This window comes from Nicotiana sylvestris, chromosome 4 (assembly GCF_000393655.2).
Source record: "Nicotiana sylvestris chromosome 4, ASM39365v2, whole genome shotgun sequence".
Taxonomy (NCBI): Eukaryota; Viridiplantae; Streptophyta; class Magnoliopsida; order Solanales; family Solanaceae; genus Nicotiana; species Nicotiana sylvestris.
Window position 1 is genome coordinate 87,202,684 of NC_091060.1, and position 15,050 is coordinate 87,217,733.

Sequence of the window (15,050 nt, forward strand, 5' to 3'; positions counted from 1 at the left end):
GAGGATGCAAAGCCTTCCTTGGAGCATCAAAGAAGACTAAATAAGGCGATTCAAGAGGTGGTGAAGAAAGAGGTTATCAAGTGGTTAGATGCTGGGGTGGTTTATCCTATTTCTGACAGTTCGTGGACTTCTCCGGTGCAATGTGTGCCGAAAAACGGTGGTATGAACGTGGTGACCAATGAAAACAATGAGCTCATTCCCACTAGAACGGTCACCGAGTGGAGAGTTTGTATGGATTACCGGAAGCTGAACAAGGTGACTAGAAAAGATCATTTTCCATTGTCATTCCTTGACCAAATGCTTGATCGTCTTGCGAGCCGGGCTTTCTATTATTTTCTGGATGGTTACTCGGGGTACAATCAAATTCTAATTGCCCCGGAGGACCAAGAGAAGACCACCTTTACATGTTCTTATGGCACATTTGCCTTCTCTAGAATGCCATTTGGATTGTGTAATTCTCCGGTGACCTTCCAATGTTGCATGATGGCTATTTTCCCCGATATGGTGGAGGATATCTTGGAGGTCTTCATGGATGATTTCAGTTGTGGTTGGGGATTATTTTGAGGAGTGCTTGGTAAACTTGGATAAAGTGTTGGCCCAATGTAAAGACACCAACCTTGTTCTCAATTGGGAAAAGTCCCATTTTATGGTAGAAGAAGGTATAGTGTTGGGTCACAAAATCTCGAAGCGAGGAATTGAAGTTGACAAGGCCAAGATTGAGGTTATTTCAAGGCTCCCTCCCCCCATTTCTGTCAAAAGGGTGAGGAGTTTCCTTGGGCACGCGGGTTTCTACTGGAGGTTCATAAAAGATTTTTCTAAAGTGGTACATCCGTTGTGCAAGTTCCTAGAGAAAGATGCGAAGTTCTTGTTCGATGAGAGTTGTATGCATGCATTCGAGCTTCTTAAGCTCAAGTTTACTTCTACCCCCATCATTACCGCACCAAATTGGAGCTTGCCCTTTGAGGTCATGTGTGATGCCAGTGACGTTGCAGTTGGGAATGTTTTGGGCCAAAGAGTCAATAAGATGTTTCATCTAGTGTACTATGCAAGCAAGACCATGAATGAGGCTCAAAGAAACTATACAGTCACCGAGAAAGAATTGTTAGCTATTGTGTTTGCTATGGAAAAGTTTCGACCTTACCTTATGGGAGCCAAAGTTATAGTGCACACCGATCACGCTGCCCTTAGGTATTTGATGACTAAGAAAGATTCTAAGGCGAGATTGATGAGATGTGTGTTACTTTATCAAGAGTTTGATCTATAAATTGTTGACCGGAAGGGTAGTGAGAATCAAGTGGCGGACCACTTGTCCCATTTGGAGGAGGAGGGGAGGCCTTGTGATGGCCTTGAGATCAATGATTTATTTCCCGACGAACAACTCCTTGCGGTGTCAATGAAGGATATGCCATGGTTTGCCGATGTTGCCAATTACCTTGTGACCGGAATAATCCCGTGTGAGCTCTCTTCTAACCAAAGGAAGAAGCTCAAGCGGGATAGTTTTGATTTCTATTGCGATGAGCCATACTTGTTCAAGATTTGCATGGATGGTGTGATTCGACGATGTGTCCCGAAGGAGGAACAATTGGGTATTTTGGAGGCTTGCCATTCCTCTCCCTATGGTGGCCATCATGGTAGGGCGAGAACGGCTTCTAAAGTGCTTAGTTGCGGATTTTACTGGCCTACCTTGTTTAAAGATGCGGGCGATTTGGTGAAGAGATGTGATGAGTGCCAAAGAGCCAGTGGAATTTCTAAAAGGGATGAGATGCCCCTCAATACAATTCTTGAAGTAGATATCTTTGATGTTTGGGGCATCGATTTCATGGGTCCTTTTGTCAGCTCTTGTGGGAACACTTACATTCTCGTGGCGGTGGACTATGTCTAAAAATGGGTTGAAGTCGTGGCTTTGCCCAACAATGAAACCCGGAGTGTTGTGGCATTTCTGAAAAAGAGTATCTTCACAAGGTTTGGCACTCCTCGTGCTATCATTAGTGATGGGGGTCTCACTTTTGCAACAAGGCTTTTGACACGTTGCTTTCTAAGTACGGTGTCAATCATAAGGTTTCGACCCCCTATCATCCTCAAGCTAGTGGCCAAGTGGAAGTCTCCAACAGAGAAATTAAGAGTATCTTGTCTAAAACTGTCAATGCTAATAGGACCGATTGGTCAAAAAAGTTGGATGATGCTCTTTGGGCTTATCGGACGGCTTACAAAACTCCGATTAGTATGTCACCATACCGGTTAGTGTTTGGGAAAGCTTGTCATCTTCCGGTGGAATTAGAGCACAAGTACATGTGGTCTTTGAGGAAGTTGAACTTAGAATGGATGTTGCGGCAAATCTGCGGGTTGAACAACTTAATGAGCTTGATGAGTTTAGATTCCATGCCTACTCCAGCTCGTCCTTGTACAAGGATAAAATGAAATACCTTCACGACAAATATGCTCGGGGCAAGGAGTTCAAGATTGGATATATGGTTCTTTTGCTCAATTCCTGGTTACGTCTGTTTTCGGGTAAGCTCAAGTCAAAGTGGAGTGGGCCGTTTGAGGTTGTGTTCGTAACCCCATTTGGTGCTCTTGATTTAAGGAACAAGAATGGTGAAATATTCAGAGTCAATGGACATCGGGTCAAGCATTATCTTGGGAAATTTGATGATAGCCACGTGGTGGCACTTCTCCATCTAAAATGATGTTCTAGTAACATGCATCGTGTCGCGACGTTAAATCAGGTGCTGCTTGGGAGGCAACCTATGTCTTTTTCTTTTTGTTATTTTTTGTATTTTCTTGGTAGTGTAGGTTTGATTTTTGAGCTAACTGATTATGAGATGTTGCAGGGATTGAGTTGATACAATGCAAAAAAGTTTGAAAAAAAAGAGTTAAACAGTCTCTAAAGATTGCTAGTGCGACCGCGATTGGCTTTGTGCGGTCCGCACTGGCGATGGTGAAAAGTGGTACTCTCTGATGTTTGCCACCACGGCCGCATTCCATTTAGTGTGTACCGCGGTGGACCTCCACGGGCTCTGTCTGTTTTGTGCGGACTGCGGAGGTTGCCTGCTCAAGTTTCATTCTGAACAAACCCAACGCGGTCCGCGGTTGGTTTTGTATGGCCGCGCTGGTAGGTAAGGCTGGGTCCCACTATTTTTCTATAAATAGAGCCCAAGGGTCACAACTTACACTTTTCGAAATTTTAACACTCAGACCCCTAAAAGCTATTGTTCACTCTCTCTTCTGATAGTAATTCGTGTTTAGCCTGATTAATTGCATCTCATCATCACAATCTGGTAACATTTCATCATCTTTCTTTGTTTTATATTATAATTTCATTTTGTTTTTCATGCCCAGTAGCTAGAGTATATTCTTCTTCTCGTTTTTATTTCATTTGTTAGCCTCAGAAAGTGTAATGGTGGGATATTGTGTGTTTAGAGACCTTTGTGAACTAGGTAAAATGAGTAGGGACAAGTTAGGTAGAAAACTTGAACAAAAATAGCAAAAACTTAAACCCTAACTTAGTGCCTGTTCAAAGTACTCTCCGCGGCCCGTTGTCGCCTTTGTGCGGTCCGCAGTGCCCTGACGTGGTCCGCATTACCATTTTGTGCAGACCGCGCTGCCCATGTGATCGAAATTGAACCTATGCCCAGCGCGGTCGCATTGCACTTTATGCGGTCCATGCTGGCCCATCGCGGCCGCAATGCTACTTTGTGCGGGCCGCGGTGGTTGGATTCATAGAGGTGGTGTTTCAGTCCTTAAATCAGTGCGGACCGCGGTCGCTTTTATGAGGTTCGCAGTGCCCCAATGCGGCCGCACTATTGTTTGTGCGATCCGCGGTGGGCAGAATCAGAGAGATGTTGTCCAGGGCCTTGTCCCAATGCGGACCGCGGTCACCTTAGTGCGGCCGCACTCCTGTTTGTGCGGGCCGTGGTGCCATATTTTGCAACTGTTTCTGCAACATTTAACCTGTTGTCTGCAATTCAATTTCAAGACTTGTTTCATCTGCCTGTGTTGATACTAACTATATTAGATGTGTATGCTTGCAGATAATGGTCAAACAACGAGGTAAAGGTGCCAAACAACCCAGCCGAGGTAATTCCTCCCAGGGAGGGAAGCAACGGATGGTAAAACTCACTCCCCAGGCTAGACAAAACATAAAGGACATGAGAAAAGCAATCAAAGCGGCTGGTAGATCCCTTGACACCTCGGGGAGTGAGTACGAGCCCTCCCGGGAGATCTCTTCAGATTCAATCCCTCTTTACATCCCGCCCCACTCTTCAGATTCAATCCCTCTTTACATCCCGCCCCAGCAGCAGCACTAGTAGCAGAGCCACAACAGGAGCAGACACAGAGGCTTCCAAAGAAGAAGAGGAAGCTCCCTAGTGCAGATGAGGCGATCATCCAGTTGGCGGACCCACTGGAGGTTTTCCCTAGTCAGCCACAGGATGTTCCAGATATTCAGCCCATACAGGTCCAGGCCCCAATCCCAGCAGCTGAGAAATAGGAGACCGGGAACCAGTCTGAGGTTCCCGTACATACAGAGGACCAGGGGACCACTCATGTTCCCATGCAGACAGACGAGGCTTAGGGAGCTCCTATATCCTTTCCTTTTAATTTTTTGATGCTTATTTGTTTAGTTGGCATTGGGGACAATGCCAGCTTTTATTTGTGGGGGTTCGCCCTACTTTTTATCCGGATGATTATATATATTAGTTTATTTGGTCTGTACATAACTTTACATTTAGTTACTTTTATCGCACTTTTTATCTTCTCTTTGGTCTGTCTATAAAGTTACATTTTTGTATATATATTCATCCCCCCGTTGTATATTCTAATCCCCTATTGTAAATATTCATTCTATTTTCTATTTTCGTAAAAGTTTTTCATTTTTAGCTTAGTAGATAGGCTCGTAGCCTTTTTGTTTCGGTTTTGGCGCTTTTAATAAACCCTTGATTTTCTTAATGCCACGGTTCTTTCCAAGGGTGGAGTATTGTGCGAACTGGGTGGCTCTTCCCGATGATGGATGGCATGACAACCTTCTTAAGGGTTTGAGTCTGTTTTTGAATTTTCTCTTGTTTTTAGTAGTTTATTGTTAAGGGCACCTGAAGCAAAGATTCACTTGGGCCTAATATATTTGCCTTTGATCCCATGGTCAAAGACAAGGGGTTGTGTTTAGGATGGTGAATGTAGTGATCTTGAGACTCTTGTGTTGACCAAACAAACATCATGTGGTCTTTCGAGACTATTGTGCACTCAATCGTGTCTGAGGTTGTTGTGGGCCTCCGACTCTATGTCTTTAGCAATCCTTGAGTGTGTGTGGTGAGGAATCGAATTGTGAGTCCAAGTCCCGAGCCAATGGTCTAGAACTTGCCCTGAATGTTTGTTGAGGTAAAATTTTGAGTGAAATTTGATTTGAGAAGTGATTATAGGCTCTCCTTGATCTAAACAATAGTCGAACAATTCCATATCCTACCAATGATATAATCCTTAACTAACCCTTTTGAGCCTTAAACCTTTTTATTTCAAGAACCAATGCTACAAGCCTATACCCGTTCTAAATTATACCCTCTCTTGGCACCAAAATCGTCCCTTAAGTAATGGCAAAAGTCTAAGTTTGGGGGGGGGAGACAAGAAAGGAAACAAAGGGGTAAAAGGAACAAAAGCAAAAGGAAAGGAAGGCGATGAAAAAGAAAGAAAAGAAAAAGACTAAAAGAAAGCCCAATGTGCAAAGAATAAAACAGGATTCAAGAAAAACAAAAGTGAAAAAGGTATGGAAAAAGTAGAAAAAGGAGAAATGCTTTGAATTGCATAAGAAAGAGTGACAATGTGTCTCTCTAACCCCTTGAAAAGAAGTGGAATACTCAAAGAGTCAAAGAGAATTGTGCCAGAATGAATCAAAAGAAGTGCTTAAGTGAAGATGGAACCCATATAGACCAACAACGTTTCCTACCCTGAACCAAAATCCTTCACATTGACTCTATAAAAGCCCTATATGATCTTGAGTTGGATGATGCTCGCATTAGTGGATACTTACATGAGGGTCAAACATATGGTACTTAGAGCCGGACTTGCGACCTTTCCTTGAGAGAGACGAGTGACTTCCCATTAACCTTGGTTTGCGTGCTTATACTCTAAAAAGGTGAGTTTTGCTTAGGGAGAGTTGAGGATGTGTGAGTTTGGGGTCCACAACAACCAAAGTAATTGAGAGAGTTCTTTGATGTAATGAGTCAATTCTTGATGCTCTTGCGTCACACTTGATCCATAGCTTTTCAAAGTTTGAATTCAATTAATGATCCATTCGTATTGAGGGCAATTGTTAGTCCCAATTGTTGCTTGTTGAGGTTACTTTAGAATAGCTGGAATTACTTGGATTTTCGTTTAAGGGGAGGGTTTTATTTTGTTTGCTTGAGGACAAGCAAAGGTTTAAGTTTGGGGGAGTTGATAAGTTAGGATTTTAACATGTTTTATGCCCCTACATGCCTATGCTTTGATAATATATTGTTACAAAATAGTCCTACAAGGCTTACAAGTTGTGCTTGATCGCAGGCTTGATCGACAAAGTGAAGAAATGTCAAAGATCGGCTCAAAAAAGAGTGAAACCTGCTCAAGTATCAAAGACCAAGAAATATTGAGAAAAGAAGGCCTAGTGCGGACCGCGCAAAGTGGAATGCAGCCGCACTAGGTGGTTCAGAGAGTTGGTGAATCAGGACAAGAAGAAGCGCGACCGCGGTACACATCTCGCGTTCTGCGATGAAGGCTCCGCGGCCGCACAACTCTTTGTGCGGTCCGCGGTCATGAGGTTCAAAGAGATTGAGTTTGCAAAGCCATTGTCATGCGGTCTGCGGTCGTGGTTGTGTGGACCGCGCCAGCTCCCTCTGCGGCCGCGGTCGTGATTGCGCGGACCGCACTAGCTCCCTCCGCGGTCGTGGTCCATTCTATGCGGTCCGCGGTGTCCAAGTTCAGAGAAGCAGAATGAAGCCCAGTGCGGCCGTTTTCCATTTAATGCGGCCCGCACTGACCCCGCAGGGGTATTTTTGTCCAGTTTTTCCAACCTAGTATAAATAGAACATTTTATCATTTTTTAGGTATTGAGACATATCAGACAACAGCTGCGCTCGTGACAACGAATTTTGTAGTCATTTTTGGCACTTTTGCTTTACATTTACCATAGATTCTTGTATTTTAATTTTAGCAATTGATTAATATGCTTAGTTCTTCATCTATTTCTTCAATGTCTTTATCTAGCATGAGTAGCTAAACCTATTAGCTAGGGTTGTGGCTCAATCCTAATGTGGGTAATTGATGGGTGTTGTCATCTAGTGTTAGATTGACTATGGGTATTTGCTATTTGGGTTGATTTTATGTTTAATTCTAGAATTGGTGGTTGCAAACACTGATTCAAGCTTTGTGGGTTTAACTCTTCTTGAGAAAGAGAGTATATAACCCCAAAATTGACCCAACTAGGAATTGGGATGGACTCATGAGAAATGATAGTCTCAATTAACGGGTTAAACCTCGAGAAAGTAATTACCCTACTTGAACCCTAGTTGCTTGGTCTAATTTGCCTACCCATTTGGTCTCGAGAGAGTCAATTGGGCAAAGTCACTTTCTCTACCAAGAGGTGTGAGAGTGGGTAAAATTGTGCAACGGTTATAGCATGAGCCCCAATTATGTCAATCGAACCTTAGTAACATCTACCCGTCAATTAGCCACCTAGGTAGTGTCACGACCCTAGTGCCCTTCTTCCCATTAGATACAACTCAGCAATATTCTCGTAGCAAAATTTAGTGTTAATAGTTTTACAAAAATAGTTATAATTTGAAAACCCAAAAATGTTTGAAGTGACATTAGGAGTACAAACACATCTTTAGAATAGACAGAAAATCCAATTCCACTACTAGCTCCCTGAGGAATTCAATCCCGACCTTCATATCGGGTAAAAGCTATTGCGACCCACTCCTCTTACCTTAGTGTAGCGTTGAGTTGGCAGCGATCAGTATCCGCTAATGTAAGCTTCATTCAACTCAAGATCATATAGGGCTTTTGTGGAGATATTATGAAGGCTTTTGGTTCAGGGTAGGACATGTTTTGGTCTAAGTAGGTTCCATCCTCCCTTAAGCACTTCTTTTGATTCATTTGGCACATATTCTCTTGACTCTTTGAGACATTTCACTTCTTTCTAAAGGGTTAAAGAGACATATTGTCACTCTATCTTATGCATTTCAAACCTTTTTCTCCTTTCTCAACTTTCCACACCTTTCATTCTTTGCTTTTTCTTGAATCCCTTTTTATTCTTTTTCACTTTGAACATTCTTTTTGTCTTTTTGCTTTTCTTTCTTTTTCATTGCCTTTCCTTTTCTTCTTCTCTTTTTCTTTTTCTTTTTTTTCACTTTTCCTTTTTTCATTTTTGTGCCTTTTTACCACTTTGTTGCAATCCTCATCTCTCCCCCAAACTTATACTTTTGCTATGTGTTAAAGGAAAGATCGGGTGCCAAGAGAGGATATCTTTTAGAACGGGTTAGGATTGTATTATGGTTCTTGAAAGAAAAAGGTCTAAGGCTCAAAAGGGTTAACTAGGGATCATATCATTGGTAGCCTATGGAATTGTTCAAACTATCATTTGGATCAAGGAGGGCCTATAATCATGCCTCAAGTCAAAATTCACTTATGATTTCGCCTGAACAAACATTCAGGGCAAGTTCTAGACCAATGGCTCGGGACTTGGACGTGCAATTCAATTACTCACCACACAAGCTAAGAGATTGATAAAAACATAGAGTCGGGGGCCCACAACGACCTTAGATACGATTTGAGCATACAATGGTCCCAAAAAACCACTTGATGATTATCGGTCAATACAAGAGTCTCAAGGTCACGACTTTTACCATCCTAAACACAACAATTTATTTTTGACCATGAGATCAAAGGCAAATGTGCTAGGCCCAGTTGAAGCTTTGCTTGAGGCACCCAAAAACTAACTCAAACCATTAAGAAGGTTGTCACACCATCAATCATTGGGAAGAGCCACCCGGTTCATACAACACTCCACCTTTGGAAAGAACCGTAGCATTAAGAAAACCAAATGCTTATTGAAAACATCCAAAACAAAACAAAAAGCTACAAACATAAATAAGAAGCTAAAAATGAAAAATATTTGCGAAAAATAGAATGAATATATACAAGAGAGGATTTGAATATACAATAGATGGGATGAATATGAATGAAATGTAACTTTATACACAGACCCAAAGTAAAATAAAAATGCAATAAATGTAACTAAATATCAAATTATATACAGACCAAAGATGAAAAATCAAGAAAGCATAAAAATGTATTAATATATATACAGTCATCCAAAATGTAGGGCCTACCCCCTCAAATGAAAGCTGGCATTGTCTCCAATGCCAACTAGTCTAAATAAAGCATCAAAAGGATAAGAGGAAAAACGATATAGAAGACTCCCTAAGCCCTATCTGTCTGCATAGGATCATGAGTGGTCCCTGGGTCCTCTGTGTACTCGGAAACCTCAGACTGGTTCCTGATGGTCTACTCCTCTACTACTGGAACCTGGGCTTGGACCTCGATAGGCTCTGGAACTGGTACATCCTGTGGCTGACTGGAGGAAGTCTCCGATGGGTCCGCCAACTGGATGATATCATCATTAGCTCTAGGAATCATCCTCCTCCTCTTCGGAGGCCTCTGTGTTTGCTCCTGCTATGGGTGAGCTGCTAGAACTGGGTCCTCGAGCAATAAATCTAAAGGCAACTGATCTGCTTTCAGTCTGTCAACATCTGCACGTAGCTCCTTCACGGACTCCTTGGAGGCCCGTGTCTTCCGCAGCTTCTGGTGCTCCCGAGCAAGCTCCTTGAGAGCCTTTCTATGTGAACCAACTACCTTTGATGCCTGACTGTCGAGGATCTTCTTTTGATTGTCAAGTTTCTCCTTGAACGCATCCTCTATCGACTGTGGCATCTATGGAGCTGGGGGAACCGAATAAGCCTCTACAGTGGTAGTCAAGATGGACAACTTGGATGAGGCATTCTGCATCCAGTTGTTAATACTCAAATCTGCCTGGCTCAGACGGTGGCCAGTAATAGGATGGGCCCGGGAAGATGGAACCTCTGGTCCCGCTGATGTGGATGGACCAGCAGGAATAGCTGTGGATGTGGAAGGTCTGGGAAGGATGTCAATAAGAGTGGAGGTAGGCTCAGCAAGGACCTCTACCATAACTGGCTCTTCAGACTGGCCAGTTGGAGCAGAAGCAGGAGCTTTGTAGTTCTTGCTCTTGGGGTTGTCATCCCCCCTTCATGCTATACCAGGAAAATGGGGTTGTCGCCTTGACCTTGATGTCATAGGGTCTCTTGTCCACCTCCAAGTCTCGAAAGTACATTGTGAGGAAGCTGGGAAAAGGGTAGTTCCGGTCATGCTTCGCTCTCACTATAGTGATAATTCGGGACACCATATTCCCTACATTGATGTGGTACCCTGCCATGATAGAAGCCACTAACACTGCTCGGTGGAGAGGGAGGGTGTTGTCATAAGTGGTAGGGTCCAACCGACTGCAAACAAAAATCTCCCATCCCCTCGCCTCAAAGTTCAAGCTCCTTCTCAATATTTTGACTCCAATAGTCAACTAGTCGGGGACGGTACCTGGGATTGCCAGGTACTGTGCTAGCCATGGACGGAACTCCTCACCCATTTCCAACTTCTCCATATACCAAGTGTTCATTGGCGTCTACACAGTCATCCATGAAATGCTCCTAGCCCACTCTAGTTCTGAACTGTCTTTGCACGTCGGGATTGTGGGGTAATAGGTCTCTATCTATGAAGCTCCTCTCCGGGATCAGTTTTCTCACCGGCCACCACTCCCTAAACTTATGGTACGCCACTTAACTTACAAACCTATCCTCCCAAGCTTCGGGCTTCCTAGTTCTAGCAACGCCTCCCACCTGAGGCTCACCTCCTTCAGCTACCTCCTCATTTCCCTGTACTTCCTCATCACCTCCTTCTACACCCTCTCCGGATATTGAAGTTGTGGGAGAGGTAGAGTATTCCCCACTACCGGCTACTGAGCCCTCAAACGACCCAGAAGAAACATCAGTTGGTGCTTGGGTAGTGGGTGATGTTGGACGAGTGTCTCTCAATTGATGCCTCCCCGGCCAGTCAGGAATGTATTCAGGTATAGAATTCGAAGAGATTTCCCGGGAGGGCTCATACTCACTCCCCGACATGTCAATGGCCCTATCAGCTACTTTTATAGCCTTTCTCATATTCTTGATGTTATTCCTCGCTTGGGCAGTGAGTCGTACCATTTTCTGCTTTCCACCCCGGGAGGATTCACCTCTGCCTAGTTGTTTCGAGCCTTTTCCTAATTGTTTAACCATAGCTTGCAAGCACAATCAAATGAACTCGTTAATATCATTGTAGCAGTTGAAAGCAGTGTTACAGAATGAGTTGCAGATCAGGCATGAAGAATTGCAGACAGTTGCAGAAAATAGCCCAGTGCAGACAACACAAAATGGAGTGCGGCCACACAGGGGTCAGTGCAGACCGTACAAAATTGACCGTGGTCCACACATGGGTGGGGTTCAGAATACCCACCCTCTATATCTTGACAGTGCGGACTGCACAAAATGTAGTGTGGCCACACTGCCCGAAGTTCAGCTTTTCAGAAGTTCATCAGTGCGGTCCGCACAAAATGGTACTACGGACCGCACTAGGGCACCGTGGACCGCACAAAAACAACCACGGTTCGCACTAAGTGCCCAGTTTTGGCACTGAGTTAGGGTTCATGGGATTTTTGCTTTTAAGTCCAAAGTTTCACGTAATAAGTGTCCCTAAGCGATTGCTCAGTCCATTACACTAACTAAGTCAACATGAATCCAAAATTAAACTACTCTAACCTAATCAATTAAGAAAATACGGGAAGGAGAAGAACTAAAAAGCTAAGAAAAATGAAAATTAAATGAAATTAACAAAATTAAACAAGTAAAAGGAAGATTTTGTTAGCAGATTATGAGATGAAGTGAAACTAATCAATGCCAAGCAAGTAATTATGATCAAATGCAAGGGATGAACAATAGTATACTCTAAGAGTTAAAATTTCGAAAAGGGTAATAGGAGACCCTCAAGGACTATTTATAGAAAAGTCCCTGGGGCCCAGTCTCACCTACCAGTGCGGACCACACAAAATGGACCGCGGTCCGCACTGAACTGTTTTGTTCAAGTTTGAGAAGGAAACACTCTTCGGTCCGCGCAAAATGGACTGCGGCCGCAGAGGTCCACCACGGACCGCACAAAATGTAGTGCGGCCGCAATGGCAAACTTTAGAGAGGCTTCATTTTACCTACACCAGTGCGGTCCGCACAAAATGTACTGCGGCCGCACTGGCAACTTCAGAGACCTGTGCATATTTTTTCCACTATGTCTTGCACTACATCAATACAAACTTGTAACATCTCACAACTAGTTAGCCCAAAATCAATCCTATACTTCAAAGAAAATCAAAGAAAGCAAGAAGAAAAACACATGGGTTGCCTCCCAAGAAGCGCCTGATTTAACGTCGCGGCACAACACAGGTTACCATCACATCATTTGAAATGAAGAAGTGCCACCACGTGGCTGTCATCAATTTTCCCAAGATAATGCTTGAATCAGTGCCCGTTAACTTTGAAGACTTCACCATTTTTATTTTTCAAATCAAGAGCACCAAAAGGGGTCACAAACATAACTTCAAACGGCACACTCCATTTTGATTTAAGCTTTCCCGGAAACAGACGTAATCGAGAGTTGAACAAGAGAACCAAATCACCTACTTTGAAGTCCTTTCCACGAGCATATTTATCATGAAGGTACTTCATCTTGTGCTTATACAAGGACAAATTAGAGTAGGCATGGAATCTAAATTCATCAAGTTCATTGAGCTACTCTACACGAAGATTGGCTGCAACATCCCATTCAAGATTCAACTTTCTCAAAGCCCACATGGCCTTGTGCTCTAACTCAACCGGAAGATGGCAAACTTTCGCAAACACCAACCGATACGGAGACATACCAATCGAAGTTTTGTAAGCCGTCCGATAAGCACATAGAGTGTCATCCAACTTTTTCGACCAATCGGTCCTATTAGTATTGACCGTCTTTGACAATATACTTTTGATTTCCCTGTTGGAGACTTCCACTTGACCACTTGCTTGAGGATGATAGGGGGTAGAAACGTTATGATTGACACCGTACTTAGAAAGCAACGTGTCGAAAGCTCTATTGCAAAAATGAGACCCCCCATCACTGATAATCGCACGAAAAGTGCCAAACCTTGTGAAAATGCTCTTCTTAAGAAATGCAATAACACTCCGGGCTTCATTGCTAGGAAAAGCCATGGCTTCAACCCATTTTGAGACATAGTCAACCGCCACAAGAATGTAAGTGTTCACACAAGAGCTAATAAATGGGCCCATGAAATCAATGCCCCACACATCAAAAATATCAACCTCAAGGATGGTATTGAGAGGCATCTCATCTTTCTTCGAAATTCCACCCACTCTTTGGCATTCGTCGCATCTCTTCACAAGCTTACCCGCATCTTTGAACAAAGTTGGCCAATAAAACCCACAACTAAGAACTTTAGAAGCCGTCCTCACCCCGCCATGATGGCCACCATAGGGAGAGGAATGACAAGCCTCCAAGATACTCAATTGCTCCTCCTCCGAGACACACCTTCGGATCACACCATCCGTGCAAATCTTGAACAAGTATGGATCATCCTAATAAAAATTCAAACTATCCCGCTTGAGCTTCTTCCTTTGGTTAGAAGAGAGCTCACACGGGATTTTTTCGATCACAAGGTAATTAGCAATATCGGCAAACCATGGCATATCATTCATTGATACTACAAGGAGTTGTTCATTGGGAAATGACTCATTGATCTCAAGGCCATCACAAGGCCTCCCCTCCTCCTCCAAATGGGATAAGTGGTTCGCCACTTGGTTCTCACTACCCTTCCAGTCCACAATTTCTAGATCAAACTCTTGAAGTAGCAGCACCTATCGCATCAATATTGCCTTGGAGTCTTTCTTTGTCATCAAGTACCTAAGAGCGGCATGATCGGTGTGCACTATGACTTTGGCCCCAACCGCTACGTCACTTGCGTCACACATGAGCTCGAAAGGCAAGCTCCAATTTGGTGCGGTAATGATTGGGGTAGTGGTCAACTTAAGCTTGAGAAGCTCAAATGCTTGCATACATCCCTCATCGAACACAAACTTTGCATACTTTTCTATTAGCTTGCACAAGGGGTTTACCACCTTTGAAAAATCTTTTATAAACCTCCGGTAGAACCCCGTGTGCCCAATAAATCTCCTCACCCCTTTGACGGAAATGGGGGGAGAAAGCCTTGAAATCACCTCTATCTTGGCTTTGTCAACTTCAATCCCACGCTTTGAAATCTTGTGGCCCAACACTATGCCTTCCTCCACCATGAAGTGGCATTTCTCCCAATTAAGTACGAAATTTGTGTCTTCACATCGGGCCAAAACTCTATCCAAATTTCTCAAACACTCTTCAAAAGAATCACCAAACACACTGAAATCATCCATGAGGACCTCCAAGATATATTCCAGCATGTCGGTAAAAATAGCCATCATGCATCGTTGGAAGGTCGTCGAAGCATTACATAACCCGAACGGCATCCGAGAGACAGCGAAGGTTCCATATGGACAGGTAAAGGTGGTCTTCTCCTGGTCCTTTGGGGCAATAAAGATTTTATTATACCCTGAGTATCCATCCAAAAAGCAATAAAAAGCACGACCCGCAAGATGATCAAGCATTTGGTCAAGGAATGGCAACGGGAAATGATCCTTTCGGGTCACCTTGTTTAGCTTCTGGTAGTCCATACATACCCTCCATCCGGTAACTGTCCGAGTGGGAATAAGTTCATTGTTGTCATTTGTTACCACAGTCATACCACCCTTTTTCGGTTCACATTGCACCGGAGAAGTCCATGAGCTATCGAAAATGGGGTACACAACACCAGTATCCAACCACTTGATCACTTCTTTCTTCACCACTTC

At 43.5% G+C, this 15,050-nt stretch overlaps 1 protein-coding gene across 1 annotated transcript; it reads right to left on the reverse strand.

Moving 5' to 3' along the window:
• Window positions 1-12,635: 12,635 nt before the first annotated feature.
• LOC138889811 (uncharacterized) lies at window positions 12,636-13,496 on the reverse strand. The gene is made up of 3 exons (XM_070173147.1): window positions 13,297-13,496; window positions 12,915-13,104; window positions 12,636-12,848 (listed from the first exon to the last, which is right to left on the reverse strand). Exons 1-3 carry the CDS (start codon window positions 13,494-13,496, stop codon window positions 12,636-12,638), a joined length of 603 nt encoding a protein of 200 aa, XP_070029248.1.
• Between the last annotated feature and the right edge of the window lie 1,554 nt (window positions 13,497-15,050).

Bases quoted from the DNA above. Each gene is read 5' to 3' on its own strand.
- LOC138889811 (XM_070173147.1), bottom strand. From the start codon at position 13,496: ATGCCTCTCAATACCATCCTTGAGGTTGATATTTTTGATGTGTGGGGC. The intron at 13,105-13,296 runs GTTTGGCACTTT...CAATACTAATAG, and splicing joins AAGAAGAGCATTTTCACAAG to GACCGATTGGTCGAAAAAGT. The intron at 12,849-12,914 runs GTAGAGTAGCTC...TCCTTGTATAAG, and splicing joins ATGTTGCAGCCAATCTTCGT to CACAAGATGAAGTACCTTCA.